Source organism: Puma concolor, chromosome C1, assembly GCF_028749965.1.
Source record: "Puma concolor isolate L17-30 chromosome C1, mPumCon1.1.hap2, whole genome shotgun sequence".
NCBI lineage: Eukaryota > Metazoa > Chordata > Mammalia > Carnivora > Felidae > Puma > Puma concolor.
Genome location: NC_141674.1, coordinates 213331946 through 213358084, shown reverse-complemented (window position 1 = coordinate 213358084; position 26139 = coordinate 213331946). Strand labels below are relative to the sequence as shown.

Genomic DNA, 26139 nt, shown 5'->3' with positions numbered 1-26139 from the left:
CCGTTCGCCTATCCTCTTGGTCACGGACCGGCGTCCCAGCTAGACTGAAAGCTCAGGAGAGGAGGCACCTTTCTCCCGTCTTGGGTCCTGTGCCTCTAGATCCCCCCCCCCCCCCCAGAGCCCAGCATCAGCCTGGAACATAATAGCTGCTCAGTTAACTCCACTGGCAAGAATGAATGGAAAGTCTGTCGCGCCTCACAGCGCCCAGGCGAGTCCCAGGCGCTTCAAAGATCCCTGCGGAACCTAGCCTTTCGGGCCCTGCCCTCTCCAGCCAGTCTGTCCCCCTCTCCCAGACCCCGTCCCGCCCCCCCACCCCCACCCCGGGGTCCCGCGGGTGGGGGGGGCGCAGGGCGGCCGGCTCTGGCCTCCCCGCTCCGGCGGCGGTTACTGGCGGCCCCGGGGGTGCTGGCTCTCGGGCGGGCGCCGGCCCCGGGCATGCTCAGAGCGCGCAGGTCCGGGCGGCGGCGGCGACGGCGGCGGCGGCGGCGGCGGGGGAGGAGGAGGGAGCGGTCGCCGCCGCCGCCGCCGCCGCCGTGCGCTCGCGGTCCCGGGCGGAGCTGCGCAGTCCTCTCGCAGCTGCGCCAGGACAGCCGGCGCGCCGCCGTGCCCACAAGTTGCCGGCAGCGGAGCGCGGCGCCGCCTCCTCTGCTCGCGGCCCCCCTGCGCCCACCCCGCGGCGGCGGCCGGCTCCGGGACGAACGCCCCCGCGGACGCCGACCCCAGATGTAAAGCGGGGCCGCAGCCCCTCGCCCCCCACCCCCTGCCCCCGGCGCGATCGAGAGTCTCGCCGGCGTCTCCTCGGCCAAACCCCGGGCTGGAAGATGTGGCAGCCGGCCACCGAGCGCCTGCAGGTAAGGGGCGCCCGCACGGCCGGCCGGCCGACGGGCCGGCCGGGGGCCAGCCTGGAGGAGGAGGTGCCCCGGGCCCGAGGAGCCCGAGGGGGGGGGGGGGGGCGCCTGCGCCCCCTTGGCGGGGATTTGCCCGGAGCGGTCGGTCGTGGAAGAGCAGGATGCTGTCAGCTTAGCCCGGCGCCGCCGGGCACCCGGCGGGGGCCAGACGGGGGACGTTGACCAACGCATCGCTTCGGGCGTTACAACTTTTGGCTTCGGGTGTTTGTGTGCGTGTTGATATGTGGAAGCTTGCACTTTCTGACCAGCAATTTTAGATTGCATTCCGCGGGCACGATTTACTGATCTGGGGTTAGGGTTTTGGCATCCAGATTTTTTTTTTTTTCCCTTCTTTTTGTCTCTCCGGGAAAGACAGAACAAATGATTTGTGGAAACGTCCATTTGCCAGTGTAATTTGGAAATATCAAACTTGCTTTGACTTGGCCATGGTATGCTATTTATTTTATTTTATTTTATTTTATTTTATTTTATTTTATTTCATTTTATTTTATTTTATATTTCACTTTATTTTCCTGTTTGTTGGTGCTCTCCTTTCATCTCCCCTGAACTTCGGCTCCCCCAGATATTTGAAAATCGAAAGTTAAGTTCAGCTAGGAATAGTTATGCCCTGGGTCATCCCATCAAAAGTTTTTCAGTGCTGTCCACTGACATGGCAGACTGCCTTTAATTTGGATTCTGAAGCCAGGGTGACACGAAGGGGGTCAAAATGAGAAGGAGGGATGTTTACAGAAAGGCGCTCATCCGGTGACACTTGGGACCCTGGAATTGCCCAGACTGCGAGGTTTGATGACTGCCTTTTGCTCGCAAATATTGCCAAGAGAGAGGGCGGTTACTCTGCCAGATAAAATCCACTGAAACCTGCACTTAAACTTTTGGCAGGCTGAGAGCCACATTGTTTCATAGTAAACTTTGAAGGAGTGTTTAAGTGGTAAAATACGCGCCCTTGGAGGCTGAGCTAGTCGGAACACTTAGTATAGTTGAGGCCAGGAACCCTGGCTGGTTTGGGAGGTTTCTCAATGAAAATGTAAAGCTCCAAATGCAAAATGCAGACTGTCCCTTAGATGCTGGGAGAGGCTAACCTTTGCCATCAGTTTTCATACTGAGGATTAACCTGCAGAGGGCATTGCATTTAGCAGAAGCAGATGCCCCACAGCCTGTTTCCAAGCCTCCCCGGGTCTTTGGATTTGTGGGGAGTGGGTTCACGTGAACAGAACCTGAGACACCAGGCCAGTTCCCCAGGGTCTCAAACAGACGAAACAAGAGAAGAGACCTTTAGTCTTGGACACAAGGTCTTAGGTGACCGGCCTCTAACCTCCTTGTCTTATTAAGAGAATATCAACATGGAGTCTGAGTGATTGACCAAAGGTAACGTAAATCTATTTCGGCTGTGACACCAGCTACTAGTTGTGCCATTTGAAGTCCCTGTCAGTTCAGGGCATGGCTTCTCTTCTGAAGGAAGGGGTGACCGAGGAGGATGGCGGGCTCCCCATCCAGGTGATGAGGGTGGCTCTTTAGAAGTCCTTAGAGAGATAAGGCCAGACTTCCTTGAGGCAGCTTTTCTGGCCTGGTGTTCTGTACCTCTGCGAAGTTTGTGGATTTCGGCTCTTGGAGTTCTTTCTGCAGCCCTGTTTCGTTTAAGGTCTCCCTTGTGCTCCGGAGCACGTGACCCTGGGCAGGCGAGAGCTCTGGCTTGCATTCCGCATGGCGATCGTTCCTTTACTAGAAACGCCCTCCCCGGCTCTTGTGTGAAATTTACACCTGTGTGTTTGGCACGAGCCTGGATTGTTACAGTTGGCTCTTGGAGTGCATTTATTTCATTTTAAAGTGTGCTGTCGAAAGAGCCCGAGGTTTGGGCTTTTGAAAGCCCAGGTAAACATGGCTTAGGCCTGACTGAGATCAAATCACTGTTGGAAGGTACTTCCCGACGTGAGTGAGGCTCAGCTTCATGCTCCCCAAGTTTAAATTAGTAAACAAGCCTGGTTCGCTTGTGAAGGTGCAGCTCAAGCCCTGTGATTACAGTAGCGAGCCAACTGGAGAAAAATCTTCCTATTTGTGGCTTCTTTCCAAGTAGCAGCTCGGCTCTTTTTGAAAACACACAATTTGTATGTTTTTACTTTTTGCTTCTGGGGGAGGGAGTTGTTGAGGGTGAGGTGGTGAGTGAGCTGTGCGTAATGATATTTTATTTACATTCCCGGTGGTCGTGTTGGTCACGGTCTCTGTTTGCTGTCTGGGGTTTTTTCTTCCCCTTGCTGCCCTCGAGGCACCACCGTATACGAAGGTTGGTTGCTGATTCCTCAGCGAACGGGATGCTTTATCTCGCCCTGATTCTATGGCCGTGGAGACGGTGATTGATGTTGTGCTGGATGGGGCTCCCACTCCTGAATGAAGGCCAAGCGCCACCCTTCTCACACAAACCCTAACCTTCTCGTACAACCTCATTAATTTTTTTTTCCTCATTAATTTTTAATGCAAGAATGCAATCTAGATGAGCTGGGGTGAAGAAAATCCTTAAAGGAAGCATTCCCAGAGCTCCCGAATAGGACTAAGGACGAGGGAGCCAATTTATTGTACAAGCACCTAGAAACAAAAGAGGCGAGGGGAGGGAAGAATGACATTTGTTTCTAAATTGATTTTATGCGTTCCTACTAGGTGATGCCCATTCCAAGAGTCTGTGGCCCTGGCGGTGTGGCAGAACCTTGCTTAGGCCTGACCGTGACCTTCTAGCTAACGTCGGTCTGGCAGCCAGCCTTCTTGGTCAGAGCTGACATCTCTGACCAGGCTTGCTTATCACTATCGGTACTCGCTTCTTGGCCAAACAAAATGATGCCGATATTTTCTGCTTTGGGGTGTAGCTGACTGACCCAAATCCAGTAACGGGGCGCAGGGACCTGTTGCCCCGAGCAGGGCTGAGCTGAGCTGGATAATTTCTCATTCAGTCACACACACCGCGGCAAGTTCATTTGCTCCCCTGAATGTTAAAACTTCTGTTGCATCCCACTGGAGCCCTGGCTGGGAGTTTCTGCCATTAAAAATAGAATAGGATCAAAAGGAATGTGAAGATTTCAATCGCCACCCCAACTTTTAAAGATGAATAAATATTAATTCTTCCCTTTTCACCTTCTCCACTGCACAGCGGACTCTTTTTCTTGGAGGGACTCGGGAGAGTTCTACGTTTTTAAAGGAGCGGATCTGAGACAGGCTCCTCTCAGAAAAGCAAAGGGGACTTTTAGGGCTAGGGTATTGGTTTTTTAAAAGAGATGAGATTACTTCCGGCCTTGGTATTTTACAACTTGCGCGGGCTTCTGAGCTGCCTCAACTGTTGGGTGGGCCAGATCCCTTAGAAATGACAGACTCACGCAGGCAGGAGCACAGACACGTTTAGCCACGGGCAGGTGTGTTTTCCCAGAGCATATGTCTCCAGTGAGCTACCAGATACATTTCTCTGCAGGCCAGGAGAGGAGGAGAGCAGGAGAAAGACGAAGGGAGACGGAGCTCGAAACAAAGGAGGCCAACAGATCCTTGCCTGTGGTGGAGTTACTACAAGGACAGAGTGGAATGTGATAGTAGGAATGTTTGAGAAGCAAGTTCCGGCAGATTCTAAGCGTGGAGTCTGTGCGACTGTCTTCTCGTGAGGCGATCCATTAGGGTTCCAATTTCCTCATTTGCCTGTCTTCCCTGAGACTGAAATTTCTCCATGGCAGACCCAGGAAATACGGAACTCCTATCCGTAAAGCTCACTCTTGGCTTCTCAGCCTGGATCATTTTCTTCCTCTCACTACTTTCCTTTTTACTCTCATTTTGTCCAACGGCTGAGCATTAGCGCCTTTAAAGCAGGGTGAAATGAGGAAGGATCGGAAGAAAACCAGATCCTGCCCTCTTTCGTTGCTGGTTAAACTTTGGGCTGGCAGAGAGGTTCATGTAAATAGAGCTTAAGTTTTTTTTTTTTTTTTTTTTTTTCAACGTTTATTTATTTTTGGGACAGAGAGAGACAGAGCATGAACGGGGGAGGGGCAGAGAGAGAGGGAGACACAGAATCGGAAACAGGCTCCAGGCTCCGAGCCATCAGCCCAGAGCCCGACGCGGGGCTCGAACTCACGGACCGCGAGATCGTGACCTGGCTGAAGTCGGACGCTTAACCGACTGCGCCACCCAGGCGCCCCAATAGAGCTTAAGTTTTATTGGAGGTAAAACTTGGCAGATTTTGGGAGGTAAGATTATGTTGCCCTTTCTCTGCCTTGCCTTATCTGATAGATTTCACCTTCACGTGGACTGTAGATTGTTCTAGACTTATTTCTCTACTTCTCTCTTTTCATCACTTCTCAGCGATGGAAGAACTGTCTAGAACGTCACCTGGAGAGCGTTAGGCCAGGCCCGCCAGGCGGAGAGCAAACTTTGGCAAATATGACACTTTTCCGGGCAGACCACATTGACGAAAGATACACAGAGCAAGGAAGGAACTGGCAATGGCTCGTTTTTATGGAGCACGTGTTGTGCGTGTGGCACGGGGCTGGGGGTTTTATTTGAATCGTCTACTTCATTTACCTTCCATAGCCACTTTTATCCCCATTTTATAGTTAAAAAACCGAAATCCAAAGAGGTTACACGACTTGGTCAGGGAAGGGTGGCTAGAAACGAGCTGAGCTGGAATTCCAACCAGGTGGTTTGGCTTCAGAGCTTGCTTCTTAACCACTTTTCTGTAGTACGAATGGTAAGACAAAGTAGGATGCTTTATTTTATTTTTGTGAATGTGTATTTAGTTTTGAGAGAGAGAGAGAGAAAGAGCGCGAGCTGGGGAGGGCCAGAGAGGGAGACACAGAATCCCGAAGCAGGCTCCAGGCTCTGAGCTGTCAGCACAGAGCCCAAAGCGGGGCTCGAACCCACGAACTGCGAGATCATGACCCGAGCCGAAGTCGGACGCTTAACCGACCGCGCCACCCAGCAGTTTGCTTTAGATGTGCTGGTGCTGTTGTCTATTAATAAATGAAATTGCAACAGTGGCGGGGTGAGTGGCTCAGAGAGGCTGCTTTCGTATCTCTTGCGGTTGCCTGGGCTGACCAGGGCTCCCCTCATTTGGTGGCCCTCATCTTGGGGGAAGTAAGCTGTTATGTCGTACTTGAGCCGAGATTCCCAGGTGCCATTTAGAAGTCTCTTCAACTGGAACACATGGCATTTATCCACACTAGAGACCTTGAGAGCTGGTCACCCAGCCTGATCTTGTCTGAAGTCCTTCCACGTTTAGACCAAAAATGGGGGGAAGGGAGGAAGGAGGTTGGGGAGTTCGGGAGCATTTTCTTGGAAATAAGGGATAGCTGCTCTTAGCGAGGCACGGGTTTCTCACCAAATTGGTTCTAGATTTTGCGATTCTTTTCACCCCTCTTAGATGAGTTGAGTACAAACCGTTGGGCTTCATTGTTTTTAAGGAAACATGGGAGTTGTTAATCTGAGGTCTTTCAGGAGCAGAATGTTAGCTTTACATCATTGGGTCTTTCTCTGGGTTTGTCAACAAACTGTCCCCCAAGTGACTTGCAAAATGTCAGCCTTGGAAAAAACTCTCTGCCCCCTGGTTACCCATTGCCTAATTGGGCTGTTTCTTGTTGACTGTACTGGGTTATCTGGGGCTGTTAGGCAACTTGCGCGTTTTGTTTGATGTTCCAGATTGGCTCTCTCCTCCCCGCTCCCTTTACACTGACTCCATCCTACTATGTGAATTAGGCCTGTAGACTGGATCCTGGAAGAGTCCATCCCGGACGGCCCCAAGGCGACTGGGGATCAGGCTGCCTTCCACAGGGCTTTCCAAAACAGCAAATAGCAGCAATTCAGGGAGTCGTTAGTGGTCAGCAAATAAAACTAGTCCAGCAACACTCAGTAACACCACAGTGTGCTTCACTCGGCCCCCTTGGGCACAGATCTGAACGCAGGCTTTGTTGAAGTAGAGCAAGAAGAAATAGATGAGGCCTTTGTCCAAAGACCTCCTTGGAGTCCAGTGGAATTAGTTGCTATCATTTTATGTTAAAAAAGAGTTTCGATCCCAGTTTAGCTGCCAACCAGTGACACAGCATCAGAGTATTCACTAAGTCCGAACCCTCAGGCCAAGAACTGGAAAGGGACGGTCTCAGGAATAAGGCACAGACTTGTTTCGCGACCTTGGGCCTATTTCGGTGCTTCCAGAGTCTCATGAAGCTGGCTCACCTAGTGCTCGTGTCACTTGGGTCCCTCACCTTGTTGAGGTCATCTTCCCCATGTCTGATGGCCCAGATCTCCTTCTTCTTCCCTCAGCTGTTGCCGCTGAAGTCTTATTTTGATAAGGGAGATTCCAATAGCGAGAAAAACACCACCTCCCTCTGCTTGTTGAAGCTTATACACTAGTTGAGTCTTTGTTATCAGGGCGAGCCCTATATCCAGTGACCGGTGCCCTTACAAGGAGAGATTTGAAGGCACAGAAGAGGCATAGGAGAGAAAGCTGTGTGAAGACGGGCGGAGAATGGAGTTCTGCTGTCACAAGCCAAGGACTGCTAAGGATTCTGGCAGCCATCAAAAGCTAGAAAAAAAAAGACTGTGTTCTTAGAACCTTTGCAGGAACCGTGACCCTGCCGCCATCTTGATTTGGGACTTCCAGCCTCCAGAAGCGTGAGAGAATACATTTCTATTGTCTTAAGCCCCCCAATCTATAGTAATTTGTTATAGCAGCCATCATAAACTAATACAGTGATAACACCATGTTGCTCTTGACCATGTTCTCTGTATTTCTAAAAGTCTAGGGATGCCCGACTCTCATAAACTGGGACGAAATGAATGTGTCTATATAGCATGCTCTTTTTATACCGAGTGTGTGACTTTATTTGCGGTGGATTCAAAGAAAATGAAAACAGACGTTATAAAACAACAAAATTACTGCTTCTTCCTCCCTCGTCTGCTTCTGGTCAACATCCTAGGAAAGGTGGCAAACGGGGGCTGTGTTGCCAAAGGGAGCACGTCTGGAAAATACAGTAAATGTGCTTCAAGAGGTAGTTAACGTTGGTCATTACAATTATGGGATGTGGAAAGTAGTTGCTTTTAGGCGGATCTCAGCGGTACTCTTCCAGGCAGGCGGAGACCAAGGGAAGGCTGGGGTTTTATGCCCAAAACAATCCAGATCGTCAGAGTGTCTGCAGGGTCTCCAACAGGGACAAGTGTGGGTTGACTTTAGAGTCCCTCCGTCCATGGCAGCCTCAGATTATTGTCTGGTTGATTGTTTGCCTCCGGTTAGACATTGTGGTTTGTTTTCGCTTTTCACTTGGTAATTGTAAACATCATTTAAAAAAAAAAACAAAACAAACCTATTTCGATTGCAGAGCTCACTTTTAAGACAAAAAGTTGAGCGTCATGAGGAGTCATCATGCTTGCTTTCCTGGGCTGGCTCCTCTTTATTTTATTTTATTAAAGAAGACGTTTTTTTTTTTTTTTTTTTCTTAAGTTTATTTATTTTGAGAGAGGGGGAGAGAGAGAGAGAGAGAGAGAGCAAGGGAGGGACAGAGAGAGAACCGCAAACAGGCTCTATGCCACCGGCACAGAGCCCGATGCAGGGCTCGAACTCACAAACTGTGAGATCATGACCTGAGACGGAACTAAAAATAAGACACTTGACCGACTGAGCCGCCCAGGCGCTCCTGGCTCTTCTTTTCGATGCAGCAGCTATGGCAGCAGAGACACTTGCAAGCCCGCCGAGGGCAAGGAGCCTGGGTTAGAGCCTCTCCAGTTTTAAAATGCTGTTTTCCCTTTCATTCTGTTCCTCAGGAAGGAGTGAATACTGCACATGGGGAAGGGAGGGGACAGGAGAGCTGCCGCTGAGAAAGAGCCTCCTTCGTTGTCATCCTGAGAATAGTCCCACCAGTCTTGATCCCTTGTCCTGGTCCCTTGGAGACCCCGTTCCTGCCTCACAGCTTCTTTGTTAATTGTGGGTCTGAGGATAAACACACAGCTCCCGAGGGCTCGGGTGCCTTTCCATCAGGAACCGGCTGGCACTTCCCAGGTGTGTGTGACACCCCCATGTACAAGCCACCCATGATGTGGGATAGCGGAGACAGCCGTCCACACTCTGAGTCTCCTGTAGATACTCCCTGGGAACCGAGCTGCGGGCCGGGGGTCCACGGTGCCGACAGGTGGCTCTTCTGCGTTGGGCCTGAAATTCTTGGTAGCCCAGTGCCTTAGTTTCCTAGCGCTGCCACAAGCTGGGCGTCCTAAGCAGCAGGGATTTGTTGTTGTCTCACCCATCTGGACGCTGGGGGTCTAAAATCAAGGGGTCCGCAGGTTTGGCTTCTTCCGAGGCGGAGGATCTGTTCCATGCCTCCCTCCTAGCTTCTGGTGGTTTTCTGGAAATCTTAGATGTCCCTTGGCTTGCTGGCAGGATCCCCAGGTTGCACCTGGCGTTCTCCCTGTGTCTGTCCCTGTACCTAAATTTCTGCTTTGCAGAAGGGCGCCAGCCACGTTAGATCAGGGGCCCACCCTCCTCTGGTCCAGCTCATCTTAACCAATTACATCTGCAATGCCTGTTTCTAAGGTCACATTCTGAGGCGTGGGGGCTTAGGATTGCAGCATATGAATCTTTGGAGAGGCACGATTCAGCCCATAACACCTACTTTCGAATTTTCTTTTGAGTATCCTCCGTGCACCAATATATTTCTCCCTGCTTGAACCAACCACGGGGGTGGGCGGGGGGGTGGGGAAGCAACGAGAATTTTTTTCCAGATGGTGGTGCAGATGTGAAATGGAGTAGCATACCTGCTATACGTCATGGCTACTGTTTTATATTAGGTTTGACTAACAAATTACAAAACAATGTCTGCTTAGGGTAACAGGGTAACAAATCAGACAGCTTAGAAGTGTGTTAAGTTAATAAGCTTGTCCGTTTCTCTGTTCCCAAGTCTATCCATGAAGGAAACTCATATAACCTGTCTGGTAATGATTTTTCCACAACTTTGTCCAGGTTTTTGCAAAAATATACAAATGAATAGGTGCATATTTAGGTCTTCCTCATGTATTTCAGTAATATATATATATATATATATATATATATATATATATTTGTGGCTTTCTATATGTATATTATTGAAATATATTTGTGGTTTTATATATATATTATTGAAATACATGCATATTTAGGTCTTTTCATGTATTTCAATAATATATATATTTGTTTATATAATAAAAATAATAATGATATATATTTGTGTGTGTATATATATACATATATATTTATATACATTATATAAATATAAATATATATATTTATAATATATATATTTATATAAATATTTTATATTTATATATATGTAAATATAAAACCATGATATATATTTGTGTGTGTGTATATATATATACATATATATATGTGTGTATATATATATATGTGTATATATATATACATATATATATGTATATATATGTATATATAAAACCATGAATGTTGTTTGCTTTATGAACCATCCATGGTTTGGCTTTCCATGGTTTCAATTACTTGCAGGCTGGCAACTACAGTCCAGAAACACACGATCCTTCTTCTGACAGATCATTAGAAGGTCAATAGTTGCCCAAGGTTACATGACAATGCTGACATCATTTGCCTTATTACAAGAAGAAGGATGCGTGCAGGATAATAAGGTATTTTTAGAGACAGAGACAGACCACATTCCCTTAACTTCAGTGACAGTATATTGCGATAGTTGTTCTATTTTACTATCGGTGATTGTTGTTCATCTCTTACTGTGCCTAACTTACAAGTTAAAATTTGTCCTAGGTATGTATGCGTGGGAAAAAACATAGCATATAGGGGGTTTCGTACTCTCTGCGGTTTCCGACATCCACTGGGGGTCTTGGAACATATTCCCTATGGATGTTGGGGGGGGGTTACTGTACACGTAGGTCCAACTCATTCTTTTTAAGTATCTGCATAGAATTTGTGGTACAGTTGGGACCACAGGTGGTTCCGTCCTCTCTCTGTCAGGGCTTGTCCGGGGGCGTGTCCATCTTCTTTCCTTGTTCTCGTGTAGGCAGTACTGTTTTAACTCTCTGGGCACATCCTTACATACGTGTGCTTCTATTTCTTTAGAACGGACCGGCGGCATTGGATGTGTGCAACTTTTATGTTTTAGCGGCTGTTAACGAAGGCCTTTTTTGAGAATTCTGCTTTTGGATCAGAAGTGTGTGCTATCCTGGTAAAGGTGCAAAGTTTGCCGGAGAAAGGATAGTCTTTTCAACAAATGGTGCTAGGGCAATTGGATATCTGCGTACAACCCCCCAACTTTGATCCTGACATCATACATCTGGTGTATAGAAACTCACAATTCATCACAGGCCTAAATGCAAAGCCTTAAAACTGGGAAGCTTGCAGACAAAGGCAGTAGATCTTTGTAACTTTTTATGCATCAGTATAAACATTCCTAAAATCAAGGTAATGAATGGTCCATCACAGCCCGAAGTTTCTTTGGACTGGGCAAAGATTTCTTAGAACAATAGCAAAAAAAGTGATCCATAAAAGGAAAATTTGATTACATTGGACTTCATCAAAATAAAACCTTTTGCTCTTTAAGCAATAAAGACAAGAGAATGACTAGATGAGACACAGAGTGGGAGAAAATACTTGCGAATCTGTGGGAAAGGACTTGTGTCCGGGATATCAAGATAGTGGATAAGATGATAAACACCCCAATTAAAAAAAAAAAAAGCCAACGATGTGAACAAAGAAGTTATATGGACAGGAAATAAGCACAGGAAGCTGTTGAACATCATTAATCATCAAGAAAATGCAAATTAAAACCACTGTGAGATATCACTACATACCTATAGCATAGCTAAAAGTAAAGAGGGGCGCCTGGGTGGCTCAGTAGGTTAAGCGTCCGACTTCAGCTCAGGTCACGATCTCACGGTCCGGGAGTGCGAGCCCCGCGTCGGGCTCTGGGCTGATGGCTCAGAGCCTGGAGCCTGCTTCCGATTCTGTGTCTCCCTCTCTCTCTGCTCCTCCCCCCCTTCATGCTTTGTCTCTCTCTGTCTCAAAAATAAATAAACGTTAAAAAAAAAATTTAAAAAACAAATAAAAGTAAAGAGACTTCAAGCATACCTTGTGTTGGTGAGGATGTGGATGAACTGGAGTGCTTAGTCCTGGTGGGGATGGAAAGTGATGGAAAGCACATTAGCAGATCTGAGAATCGGATAGGGGACAGATTTTGAAAAGGCTCGAACAAGGGGTTGGGGGTGATGGATGTGTTCAACATCTTGATTATGGTGATAGTTTCATGGGCTTCTACATAGGTCAGGACTTTGGAAATTACGCAGTGTATTACATGTTGACTATCCCTATAGGAAGGTGTCTGGGGCACCTGGGTGGCTCAGTTGGTTAAGCTTCCAACTCCGGCTCAGGTCATGATCTCACAGTTTGTGAGTTCGAGCCCCGTGTCGGGCTCTGTGCTGACAGCTCGGAGCCTGGAGCCTGCTTCAGACTTTCTCTCCCCCTCTCTCTGCCCCTTCCCCACTCACCCTCTGTCTCTCTCAAAAATACATAAACATTAAAAAAATTAAAAAAAAAGAAAGGTGTTCAAACAAGGGTATACGAAGTAGTCATTGTATGGCAGGCACGTGCTAGGTGTTGGGGAAACTAACAATACACGGTTTCTGCCCTCACTTCTGTCAGTTCTCTGTAGCCTTCACATCCTTTTAACTGGCATGTAAATAACAAACTGTATTTTTCTTAGAGTTCCATTGCTCCTTTAAATACGTTCCTTTATTTAGTCCTCGAGATGGCATGTTTCATCCATCTCTGTTTGCCTAAGGATCCTATGTTGTAACTAATAGTTGAACAAGAGAAGAAATCCCACCCAAAGGGTAGATGGTTCAGGTTGGTGCCTTGGTATTCCATCCATCATTCAGGATGGCTCCTTTCTTGTTGTTGCTCTTGGTGGTGTTTCTTGCTTCTTTCCAGCCTGCCCAGAGGGGCTCAGTCCTCAGAGGCCTTTTTTGTCCTATGTGCCAACACCTGGCTCCGACCCTTGTGGCCAGTAGACTCAGGATTGTGCTGTTGAATGGGTACATTTTGTGGGTTGTGGCTCCATGACTGGATAGGCCACCTTCTTGATATTCCTCCTCTTGCGATAGAAAACAGAATACATCACGCAAAACCATGGGTGGGTCTTGTTTCCAGTTTACAGATGTGATGTGCCTAGCAGATGTAGGGTCGATGTATTTCTTATGGAATAATTCTTTTTCTCATGAGTATGGAAACTCAGAAATTTACACAGCACATAGCAACTTCACCCATGGCCACTGAACTTTAGAATGCTATTGAGAAGCATTCACAAAAATAATCTTAATCTAGTTTACAAACTTTTTTTTTTCTTTTGAAGAAGGCAAACTTAAGGCACTTGCCTTGATACCTTTTATTTATTTTTTTCATTTTATTTGTTTGAGAGAAAGAGAGATAGTGCTTGTATGAGAGCGAGGGAGGGGCAGAGGGAGGAGAGAGAGAATCCCGAGCATGCTTCACACTGTCAACGCAGAGCCTGACACGGGGCTCGATCCCACAAACCACGAGATCGTGACCTGGGCTAAAATCAAGAGTCAGACGCTTGACTGACTGAACCACTCAGGCGCCCCAAGACCGTGGGATTTTTAATGAGGCATGCGTGGAAATAAATCTTGGCTGCCTCACTTATTAGAGGTTACTTCCAGGGCCTCTGATCTGTATCCTCAACTTCAAAATGGGGGTGATGACATTTAGCTCTTGACTCTTCGTTGAGGTATGGAACATGCAAGCTTAGCATGGTGACTGGCACGTTAATGGGACGTTAATGGCACGTTAATGTCTTCCCCTCCTTTAGTTTCCATAGCCGCAGAGCATTTTAGGGCTAGATGGATAATAGAGTTTTGGTGTTTCTCAAAGTGTGTTCCATGGAGCCTGAGTTTATTTAGTGAGTCTTGCCACAAAGGGTTCAGTTGGGGGAAGCGGTGGGTGACAGAAAGCGAGTCTGGTTTGCTGCAGGATGACTTTTAACCTTTCAGGTGCTGGTGCCCCGTGAATTTCCACGTGAGGGGGGAAGGGAAGCCAGCCCTTCGTGAAGGAACATCCCGCAGCCCAGAGCACTTCCGTAAAGAACTTGATCTCCTTTAAGTTGACAAACCGGGGGCCTGAGGCTTGGCTGTCGCTTCCCAAAATGTTTCCTTTGGCACCTTCCGTGTATATAAACACTCTACAAATTAGTTTCCAGGATTGAAAAATTAGAGGAATTTATTTTATTTTATTTTTTTTTCAACGTTTTTATTTATTTATGGGACAGACAGAGACAGAGCATGAACGGGGGAGGGGCAGAGAGAGAGGGAGACACAGAATCGGAAACAGGCTCCAGGCTCCGAGCCATCAGCCCAGAGCCCGACGCGGGGCTCGAACTCACGGACCGCGAGATCGTGACCTGGCTGAAGTCGGACGCTTAACCGACTGCGCCACCCAGGCGCCCCAATTAGAGGAATTTATAAGGAAATCTGGACTTTCTGATGCTCTTGGAAAGTGGGAGGTTCAAACCACAGTGGGTTCTGATATGGTGACCAGTGGCCAGCGCTGCTCACGTGGACCGGAGGTGGCTTCTCGCTTGTCCCAGGCCTTAAAGAGCAGGCATCACTAAGTCACGTAAGCCGATGGGCCTGTGGGCACTTGGGCTGGGGACCCTGCTCCTTCGTTTGGCTGGTGGGAAATCTAAACCCAAAGTTCATAGAGTCCTTGGAACCAGGAAAAGATTCTCAGTCTTCTGACTTTTAAAGGCCAATGTGCTAGAATATTCTGTGACCGCAGTTATTTGTGCCGGCGTCTTCGCGATGGGAGGGGGGACGCACCGTTGCCCCTTCTCTCCAGGGCACAGAGAAGCATGGGAACCGGAAGTGTCCTTGCCCATGGCATCTGCTGATCTTGAACATGGCGGGGAGGGCGTCCAGGCAGAAGTGGGAGGCGTCTCTGCCTCTTCACCAAACCCAGGTCACCGTTTCCTGCGTTTCCCATGTCAGGCAAGTGGAAACTTCTCATTGGTACGGTATTGGCTCATTTTGAGCATTTTTACTGCCAAACATTGGAACAGATTGCTTCCAAAAAGGGGGGAATTTAGAGGAAGGAGAATGGTTTTTAACTTAATGGCTTTTAACATTTTCCTCACAGGTTATTGGCCTCTGAAGAACCGTTCAGATGCTATTTCAGGAAACCCAACGTGAAAGACATCTTTAATGGTGATAGCACCTTGATATTTAAGAATTCCTGTTACCACCAAAAGAAGGAAAAAACACACAAAAAAACCCATAACCCCCAAACCCAAAAAACAAAAAACCCAAACACCCCCAAACCACTCAAAATCACACTGTAGATGTTTTCTGATCCTCTTGGGAAGATCAGATATTCTGATTTTCCTTACCTTCCCAGATATTCTGCTGTTCCCCTTAGCTCTGCCCATTCCTGCAGAATTATGAGATTCTGATGACGTTTAGCATCAAAAGTACATGGAATTAACCAGAAAGTGGCTTTACCTATAAACTGGTGGATTAGACCTCTCACGCTCAACCAATCTCCTTGGTTCGTGATGGCATAAATGCTGTGTATGTCCCAGTTTCTCTGTCTAGTTACTCATTCCTCTGTCTGGTTAGGTTTGAGACAGTTCCCTGTTGTTCCTTGATGACTATTCTGAAAATTATCCTACATTATAATCAGACTCAAGAGTAGGGTTATTATTTATCTATGCAGCCTTCTAGCTGATCAAATTTAATATTTTTTGCCACAGCCACCTTTAAAACCAGAAATTCATCTGAAATAGTTTCTGCTGCCTGAAGTTAACTCTGCACTAGCAAGAAAGGAAAGAGATGATGCTGGCTGCAGAACAGAAAACCCCTGGCCAATCTAAAAGCTCAGCAAATACAATTATGTATTAGATTCTTATGCAGTTCTGAAAGGATTAGTTTCTCGTTCGTAAAGAAAGAAATCTAAATGCTTTTGAAGTACTTTTCAGTAAAAGCTCGAAATACCGCTCATGCATTCAAACAAGGTTGAACTAAAACCCCACAAATAACAATCAAATAATGAAGGGTTTAGTTGTACCTGAAATCCTAGGATAGCTACTGTAACTGAGCCTGAAACTTTCAGCTCTGAGCTTCCTGGCAGCCTAAGTAAGAAGAGAAACATGATGAATTACTCAGCCCTCATTATCTAATAGAAGAATGTCCATCAGCTCATCTGGAGCCCCAAGTGTTTTCCTAAATTGAAGACCCTAGAGATTACCATGGGGTTCTTTTTTAAAAAATTTTACTTATTTTAGAGAGAAAGAGACAGAGAGTGAGAGAGCAAGCTAGAGAGAGGGGCAGAGGGAGAGAGAGAGAGAAAGGCACGGCTCAATCCTACAACTCTAGGATCATGACCTGAGCCCAAAATCAAGAATTGGGTGCTCAACTGACTGAGCCACCCAGGTGCCCCACTGTGGGGTTCTCTGTATGGAACATTTGCAACAGACTCTTGGGTGATCATATTAATTGTAGGTTTTGACAAAGTTGCCTCTAAAAGTCGAAAAAATAAACAGTTTAGTAGGGATGCTAAGACGGTTTATGTAGCGGTTAAAGTGGACATCTGTGAGTTTTTTCTGCCCAGCTTCATTTCCCATCTTCTGGTAACAGCACCCTGATCACGTTTTCGGGAATTCTTCTCCCTGTCCTGTGGGCGGGGGACTGTCAGTGTGTCGCCTTCTAGCTGTGGCATCCACGTGTCCCCCTAGTCTCTAAGTTAATAAGACACTTTCTCCCTAAAGTTGGGATCCTGAGCAGGGTGGCAAAAGGCTGAACGTCACCAGAACTGATTACTTTGAGCACTGAGACCTGCAGTCCTGCTGCATAGACCCCAGGAGCTTCTTCTTCTTCTTCTTTTTTTTTTTTTTTTTTTTTAATTTTTTTAACATTTATTTATTTTTGAGACAGAGAGAGAGAGCATGAACAGGGGAGGGGCAGAGGGAGAGGGAGACACAGAATCTGAAACAGGCTCCAGGCTCTGAGCCGTCAGCACAGAGCCCGACACGGGGCTCAAACCCACGGACCGTGAGATCATGACCTGAGCTGAAGTCGGACGCTTGACCGACTGAGCCACCCAGGCACCCCAGCCCCAGGAGCTTCTTGATCCCCATCCTTTCTGAGCTTGGTCCTTCCTTCCTCCTTTCAATTTGATGTCACTCTGATAGATAGTTTGTTTTTTTCTTCTCACGGGAGCTGGAGTTGTTGTCTCCTGCTTGCAACCACAAACTCTGATTGCTACACAGGAAGAATTTTCCTTGAACCCTCTGATGCTCAGCCTTCAAATTTTGTGTGACAACACGCGTGGTGTGGAACAGAGCTCGTGGGCGGAGAAAAGCGAGGCAGCCAGGCTGGAAGGGTCTCCGGGATACGGACCTGAGAGTCATGGCCGCGCACATGTCCTTCCTTATGGGAACACTTCCCGCGTCCGCTGTGCGCTTGCTCCACTGGGGGACGAAGAAAGGGTGTGGACATCTTCCCCCCCTGGAATTTTTTGTGCACACAGCCTTACGTTCCTGAGCAAAAAGAATCCTCATTATCCCACAGCCCTGGCCTGCAGCTTTCATGCTCTGGCCCCATCGCCGGAGAATGATTTTTGTCCTCGTTGTTTATCACGGCGTAGTCCTGCTGTTGGCATCTGCTATAAATCTTCAGGTTTTTGTAACTTGGATGCCGCTCTCACCTTTGTGCCAAATCTCTGTACTCAAAAAGTGGCCTATCATTTTAAGTAATGATGCTTTTACTATATCCAACACAAATAAAGTAATTTTGGTGCACGTTATAAAATGAATCCCCTCTTGTCTCCGGGTCTGGGGTCGAAACGGTATCAGGGATACGTACAGCCGTTTGGGCCAAAATAGCCAAAAAGACACAGTCCCAGGCTGTCTGAGTCTTAGTTCTCGAGAAATATCTGTAGTTGTTGGTTAAAAATGTGAACGGCTCCGTAAGTTCACTCTAGGACAGTGTGGGCTCTCTAGCCCAGAAAGTTAAATACGTCCAGTGTTGGCAGCCTTGACCTTCTGGGTGGAGAATGTAGTTCGCTAGTCTTCAAGACCTGCTTTGCCACTTTGATTTAATGCGAGGCGGAAATCTTCAAAACAAAGCTCTCTGAATCCAGGAAGGTTCATCTGGCATCAGTCAGCTGGGGCATCCTCCCGCCCCCTTCTCCACCCCACCCCCTTGTCTTTTCTCTAGGAGCTTGATGCTTTGTAGAAAATGGCTTTGCAAAAGTGCAAATTTGGGAGAGTGTCGTGTAACGAAAGAAAATTCAAATCAGTATTCTCCCGTGGGAATCCTCTTGGGGAAATTGAAATTATACTTAAATATTCACATATAGAGTACAGCCAATATCTGTTTTAGGATGTTGACAGACTGAGCGATACAGCTCAGTGGTTTTTCTGGAAGTCAGGTGGTCTAGAGAATGAAGAGTGCAGAGTCTAAGAAACCGGCCAATTGGTGTTTCTTTCTCTCTGTTGTGTTAATGGTAAGTAGTACAAACGCGGTGCTGATCTCTTTACTCCTTGGCCCAGAGAACTGGCGTTTTTCTTCATAACATAATTTAATGCTCTCGTTGAACAGAGGCTGGCCCGTGAGATGTGTGTGTGTGCTCTGAACAGGAGGGGACTGTGCTGGCAGGGTACCTAGGAGCAGGGCGAGCATTCAGTGAAAACTTGGAGGCAGTCTTTTGGAAATAAAACTTAATTTGCAGGGCTCTCTACACGTAAGGTAGACCTGCTTTGCGATTTGGGGCCATATCTGTGTTTTCTCCACCGCCCCCCCCCCCCCCCAGACCCTCCCCGTTCTTTCTTTTCTCCTCCTCCTTTCCTCAATGAATGGGAGGGAAGTTCATTCCACTCCTGAATTTCTCTGAACTCTCTTTGCTAACTGCTAATACCTCTCAGACATTTTATTTACAGCTTTCCCAAGGGGCAACGGCCCCCTCTCCTTTCTCCCATTTTCCTTTTCAGCGGCTGGAGGCCGGAAGTCACAGCTACATTGGACAAAACCAAATTTGACAGTTGCTTCAAAGCCATTGGTTTTTGGGGCCTTTTAAAAAATTCTTTCTTTTCTTCTCACTTTTCTTTTTGTTTTGGCTTATGGTTAAGACGGCATAATCTTCGCCTTAGATGCTCACAAAACTCATTTCTTGGGTTGTAGATGAAGAGGACAAATGGATTCATTTTGATCCAGGGACTGGAAGAAATTGACAAACTGTTGATTGCTTGTAAAATGCACTTTAAAAAGTCTCTCTTGGAACTTAACAGATGCCTGCTTTCCTTATGTTAAGAAGCTGATGCTGTTTATCTTTTTTATTTCAATCACTGGCCCCTCTAAATAGGAAATTTAACTTTGATTTGAAGCTATTAATGCCTGCTGGTAAATAAGAAAATGCGTGATAGAGCAAATTATTTTTCATCTCTTGCATTTCTATGGGCATCTTAGACTCAGGGGAATTTTTATGTAGCATAACAATTTCATAAGTGTTAACATGTTTTTTTAAACTTCACATTATAAATAGGAGCAGAAGCCTGCTTCAGAAATTTAAAACTGGATTAGAGTTGGCCAAAGCAGAAGGCAAAGTCATGGCTCTGTTACAGCTTACATCCTTGGGGTTCTGGGTAGTCTATTGACTATGCAATCGATTCAAATAAAATGCTCTTACTATGGATTAATAATACTTTTTGACGTATGGATCTTGGAACTCGAAAGGGTCATGGAATTTTTTTCAAAGGTATCTGTGAACTCTATGTGCATTTCCTATGGACCAAAAATGTATACCTTGCAAATACATCAGATATTTTTCAAACCTTGTGTGCTTTATTGAAAGAAATATTTATTTAAAATAATTATTGATTCATTGTGACTTTTGGACTTTATGCCTATTTTTAAGTACTGAATATCAAAGTACAGTTTGTGGGTCAGCAGTGTTTTGGGCTTGAAAGGAATTGTGGCACTTGAAAGAAGTGGGGGCCATAGATTTGATTAATGCTGATTACAGGGGTGAAGGTCAAAGTACACTGACTTTGGTAGATTTGCAGGCTGCTTCCTTCCCCCATGTCCCTTTCTTAAAAACTCTCCTTTCCTTTTTTTTTTTTTTTTAATGTTCATTATTTTTGAGAAAGAGAGAGAGAGAGAGAGAGAGAGCACAAGCCGGGGAGGGGCAGACAGGGAGACACAGAATCCAAAGCAGGCTCCAGGTTCAGAGCCCGATGCGGGGCTTGAACCCACAGACCACGAGATCACGACCTGAGCCGGAGTCGGACGCCTAACCGACTGAGCCACCCAGGTGCCCCTTAAAAGCTTCACTTTCAACAAATGTCATGGAGCTTTTGCTTTTGGGTGAGGAGCCAAACTAAATTATAAGGTGGGTCTAAAGAAGTGGTTCCTGTGCTCAAGAAGGCTTCAGTCAGTTAAATATGAAGTAGATTGTTGTTATCACAGAGGAAACTTCCATCCTAAGACCGTGGAGGGCAAAAGAGGAGAGCCTTTGTAATCTGTGCCCTTTTTACTAGGAGCACGAAAGCTTCCCCTCGCGTCCTACCCGGGGAGATGCTCATGTTTCAGGGATGAGGACTATGCGTGGCCATGTATTGGTTGGGAGAACAGAATATTTTAATTGGGCGGGGCTTTGAGCCAAATTGAGTCAGAGTTCACTATCAAGGTCAAAGGGAAATATGGCAGCACCACGCCCGCTCTACCACAGGTGCTGGATTGGCAATAATGGCAGATGTGGGCACTACCGGTCTCCCAGATTTTGTGAGTTTCTTCATTTGCCACAGAACACTTTGTGCTCCCCCCAGTCCCCACTCCCCCCGCTCCCGCCCCCCCCCCCAAGCCCTCCACCCCGCCCTGGTCTGGCGCTGTCCTGTTGAAATTGACACAGTCCTCTGACGCGAGCAATCCGTTGATGCTGGTCTGACGTGGTCTCAGATGGTTTTCCAGCCCATCTTTCAGTACAAGCATGTTGTGCAATGGCATGTGTTGAAAATTGCCAGGATTACTGAGAAACGGAGACTTTGTGATGACAATGAAAATCTCATCTAAGTGTTTAGAAGTTTAGAATGTTTATGTTTGTTTGGACAGATGCTATTTGGCTAATTTCGTATTTGGGAAAACGTTATTTAGTTTACACTTCTTCTTTCTTCCCCCCTTTCTGCAGTCTTTTGCACATTGGATGTGAGAAGCTTGTATGGAACGAGGCTAAATGAGCTAAAATGTTGGTGATTAGGCAGATTTCCTTTCCTCCCTTCTGTGGCCAGTGTTTGTAAAGATGTGTCCTTATCAGATGCTAAGGAGTGACTTTGATGCTTGAGTTCAAAGTCATACACCGTCTTCATCTGTCTACATCTTTTAATGCATCCTGGGCCATTTCCCACATTCTGTGTGTTTTTATGTTCGATGCTTTTGCTAATGTTTCCTTGGTTTGACATATCCTTCATCACTTGTATGCTCAGCCGAGGGGATCACACTCCTCCCAGAGCAGATGAAACTGCCCTTCTTCTGCCTTTCCTGATCTCCAAGTGCAGTGAATCATACCTTTCTTCTAAGTGTCCACAGTTTGTTCTTATGATGCAGTCCTACTGCTTAGCGCATTCTAGTTTTTCTTTTTAGTAGAATCACTCATGGACTTCTGTCTTCTAGAAGCCTCTAAGCCCTAGCGGCTGGGAACTGGGTCTTTATTCCTCCTTGTATGTCCATTGCACCTGCATAGTACTTGGGATATAAAGATAGGAACACAGGGTGCCTGGGTGACTCAGTCATTAGCCATCTGACTTAGGCTCAGGTCATGATCTAACAGGTTTGTGAGTTAAAGTCCCGCATCGGGTGAGCTCGAGCCCCGATTCGGGCGAGCCCTGCTTCTCTCTCTCTCTCTCTCTGTCTCTCTCTCTCTCCTCCCCACCTCCCGGGATTTTCTCACTCTCTCTGACCCTCACTCACTTGAGCCCTCTCTCTCTTTCAAAAAAAAAAAAAAAAAAAAAAGATAGGAACACAATGCAAGCCCCGTGAATATCTTTATTTCTGTAGTGCTTCAGTGAACTAATGATATTTTATAATTTATTTGCTATCTCTTAATTTCTTTGGAAGGAAAAGTGAGAGGTAATACGGCGTACATGGCACTGTAAATGAGTGAAGATGCTAAGAGTGGAGTTTGACTTTTATATTCAGAGGGAGTGAGGGAGAGAGAGAGAGAGTTGTATTTATCTTTAGAGGCAGCTATTAATGGGAAGCACACAATTCTATATGTCTATGTTAAGTTCTTTTGAATGTATCCTGGATCTTGACATTTAAGTCAAAGTATATCGTGTGTTTATCTTGTTATTGCCTGTTTACTGTAGGGATATTACCTGTTATATTTACTTTCAGTAATGCAAGAGATGTCAACAGTCAGAGCTATTCATAAAAAAACAATAATTAAAATATAAAATGTAGAATCTATTTTGTTTAGAGTCACATATGTTTCTTGGTAATGGTTGAGTTTTCGATGGGAGAAAATTTTAGGTTGCTTTTCCTTATGATAAAATGATCCCTGGTTGAGCATTTTCAAGAAGCCTGGAGGCCTCCAGGATTGCTAAACACATTATTTGTTGTGCTATAAAGCAAGGACATTCTCAAAAAAAGGGATTATTTCAAAGGAAAACTGAAGCTAGCTTGGTTTCCATTGGTCAAATATGGTACACACTGACCCTCAAAATAAATAACAGCTGTTGGGGGTTATATCCTGTTGAGTAAAAAATAAGAGTCTACAAAGCTATCCTGATACAAACATATAGATTGGAGAGGGGGGAAAGCTCTTTGTTACTACACAACGTTAACTAATAAATAAGGCAAGGATGATGGAATTAGGAAATCACCATTTTGCAACCATCATCTTAATTGGGCCAGGCGAGAATCATCAGGGCACACTAAAACCAGTGGACGGATGTTCGATTTGGAACAGGATAGTCACATAATCTCGAAGTATGCCTCCACAAATTATCAGTTGAAAAAGGGAAGAGTGTAACTTTTCAGTGAAGAGATCCAGCGGGCATCACCTTCAACACAGAATCAGAGTTAGCATCGCCCAGAAGTAGGGTGAACCCTCATCAGGTGCCTCCTGATACGGTGCACCGGGAAGTACCACTTGCACGGCGCTCCTGTTTTGGGAGCACGTATCGTACAAAAGAACCGGCTTGTGCTCTTAAAAAAATATCGATGCCAAGGAAGACAAAGAAAGGCCAAGACACTGTTCCTAGGCAGGACAGCCAGGTGCAGTGCATGATTGGAATTGGATCTTGGACCAGGAAAATAATGGCTATAAAGCGCTTCATTGACATGGTTGGTGACATACTTTTACTACCATTATGCAAGAGAGAGTATTCTTGTTCTTGAGAGATATGTGACAGCATTTTAGGTGTGAAGGGGGAATGACATCTGGAGTCTGTATCTTAGTCTCAAACCTGTGTGAGGGAAGGAGGGAGCAGAAAGGGAAGGGAGAGATGGGGGGAGCGAGAGGGAGAAGAAGGGTGAAGTGAGGGTGAAGGAAGAGAGAGAAGGGGAGTGTGGGAGTGAGAAGAAGGTTGGCGGGAGGGAGGAGGGGGAAAAAGAGAGAGAGAGACAGGAGTGGAGAGGAAGAGGAAAGGAGAAGGGAAGGAGGGGGACAGTAAATGAACGAGAGCAAGAATATATTGTAAAGAAAATGTGGTTAAGTTTGATGGCTGGTAGATCTGGTAAAGGGTATAACTATTCTTGCTATGTTTTGGCAAATCGGAAGTTATTTCAAAATAAAGCTCTAAAGAAAAACACATTACATATACATATTTGCAGATGTCATTTCTAAGTTAAAAAAATTAATGTTTATTTTTGAGAGAGAAAGAGACAGCACGAGCAGGGGAGGGGCAGAGAGAGAGAGGGAGACCCAGAATCCAAAGCAGACTCTAGGCTCTGAGCTGTCAGCACAGAGCCTGACGCGGGGCTCAAACTCACAAACTGCGAGATCATGACCTGAGCCGAAGTCGGACACTTAACAGACTGAGCCCCCCAGGCGCCCCTGCAGATGTCTTTTCTAACAGATTGGGGATGGTGGTTGCTGAACTGTCTGAAGCGTGAGGGCAGGGGCATTGCTCACTACGTACTCAGGGCAAAAGTCGGCAGTTTGTAAATACTCGTTTGACAGACACAGGGATTGCGGGGCCTGAAGTCTCTTCAGCTGTGGAAGATGGATCTTCGCACAATTGCAAATGCCAAGTGTAAGTATGTATGTTATGGTTTTCAGGTTGCCTTGCAGCTACTTATGGCCATGTAACAAGTTAATGGTAGCCAGTGGGATGGAGCAGAAGTCTTAAAGGGAGGGTGCCTCTTCTCTGCCTCTCCTTACTGTGTTCTGGTGGGGATAGGAATGTAAAGGTGGAAGGTGGAGACCGTCTCGGGGGACCCCTGTGCTGAGGATGGGGCACAGAAGCTTGGGCGGCTGGGACCCCGGTGTCTGGGAGCCATCCCCCCCCCCCCCCCAGCTACTTACCCCAGACATCATTTATGTGAGAGAGAAATAAATGTCTGGCTTCTCTAAACCACTTTGCTGTTGCCTTTTTTTCCCCTTCCATTTGCAACTACAGCTCATCCTACATGATACGCTGTACTTTCTAAAACATCATCACCCTTGCATTTTTGTTCCTCTGTGGAGCTTTGTATTCAGTTTGTCACATAGACACACGGATTGTAGCAATTCTCTGCCCTTTTCTTCCTCCTCCTCCTCCTCCTCTTCTTCTTCTTCTCCTCCTCCTCCTTCTCCTCCTCCTTCTCCTCCTTCTTCTTCCTCTTCTTCCTCTTCTTCTTCTTCTCCTCCTCCTCCTCCTCCTCCTCCTTCTTCTTCCTCTTCTTCCTCTTCTTCTTCTCCTCCTCCTCCTCATCCTCCTTCTTCTTCCTCTTCTTCTTCTCCTCGTCCTCCACCTCCAACTCCTCCTCCTCTCCTTCTCCTCCTTCTTCTTCTTCTTCTTCTTCTTCTTCTTCTTCTTCTTCTTCTTCTTCCTCTTCTTCCTCTTCTTCTTCTTCTTTCTCTTTCTGTTTCCCCAGCGTGGAAGCTGTCCGACTGTGACGGGGATTCTGCTTCTGTCCTTGAGTTGGTGGGTTAGTATCTGCGGTGTGGGGGATGTCGCATGCCGAGGGCACTGCCTCTTCCCTCTGTCCCGGCAAACCGTCTGCATCTTGCAAATCGCTAAATTGGCCTGAAAAGATTGTGCGAAGCGGCTTTCCTGAGATTCCTTGTCCTGAGAGACCCAGCTGGAGAGCGGATGTGCAGAGGCAAAGCACTTGCCACAATCGGAAAAATAGGAAATTTTAACCATTTCCAGTTGCCAAAAACATTTTGCTTCAGCTGAAGGATTCGGAGCAGGTTTTAAAGGTGCCCCTTCTGCCTGGTGAGTTTTGTGTCGCAGAGCTCGGTGCCTTTTGGAATCCACTCATGTTTTTACTTGTTGAGCGGACGGTTCTTCCTTTGGAACTATTTATTGCCACTAAGGCTTGCGGTGCACTCGGTCCCACAGATAATAAATGGGTGTGTGTGCCCACAGCACAACATAAGTAGAGGAGCTGACTTCCAGCCTGTTTATTGTTAGACTGGTATGTAAGCAAGAGAGCTTAACGCCTCAATTATGTGTGCGTGTGTTTCTGTGCATCGAAACTCAGGAACTTGAAAACGGACCCTGTAGGGATACTGTATGATGTTCAGTTATTTCCTTCAGAGTACTTATGTTTCGAATGTCGCATGAGTGAAGAGTGTATTGGCTTGCATGGCTCCCGTGGTGATGTTATTTCGTGACCTGGAGGCCCTGTAGTTTGAAGCGTGATTTACTTCTGGTGGGCTGCATTAACTGCTGGTGCTCTGGCTAATGTGAACCTGAGAGATAATTGATCATCACTTGAATGTAAAGGATTGTATTTGGAATTGCCATGGGTGAGGGCTTCCGGCTCTGTAAGCTCCAGCAAGCCTAGACAGGAATCAGTGATGGCCACTGGATGTAAAGTGTAATGGTATTCCTAGGGAAAAGAGAAGGAATGACTTATTTGCCCAGGGTCATCAGGTGAAGTCCCCGCCACAGTTTGGTCTGCAAAACAAACCAAACGAACATCAGAGGAAATCAACAACCAAGCAAACTGGAACCAAAATGTAGACGGATGGATGCGTGAGAAGAATAACTTAAATATT

At 46.5% G+C, this 26139-nt stretch overlaps 1 protein-coding gene across 2 annotated transcripts in view; it reads left to right on the top strand.

Moving 5' to 3' along the window:
- Window positions 1-514: 514 nt before the first annotated feature.
- Window positions 515-26139, top strand: part of PID1 (phosphotyrosine interaction domain containing 1) — a 231951-nt gene continuing 206326 nt past the window's right edge. Inside the window, exon 1 of one of the 2 annotated variants that reach the window (XM_086719845.1) lies at window positions 515-851. In XM_086719845.1, the coding sequence (XP_086575971.1) occupies window positions 822-851 (30 nt within the window). In that variant the 5' untranslated portion in view covers window positions 515-821. The remainder of the gene's footprint in view (window positions 852-26139) is intronic. The other variant, XM_086719843.1, reaches the window with a different exon arrangement.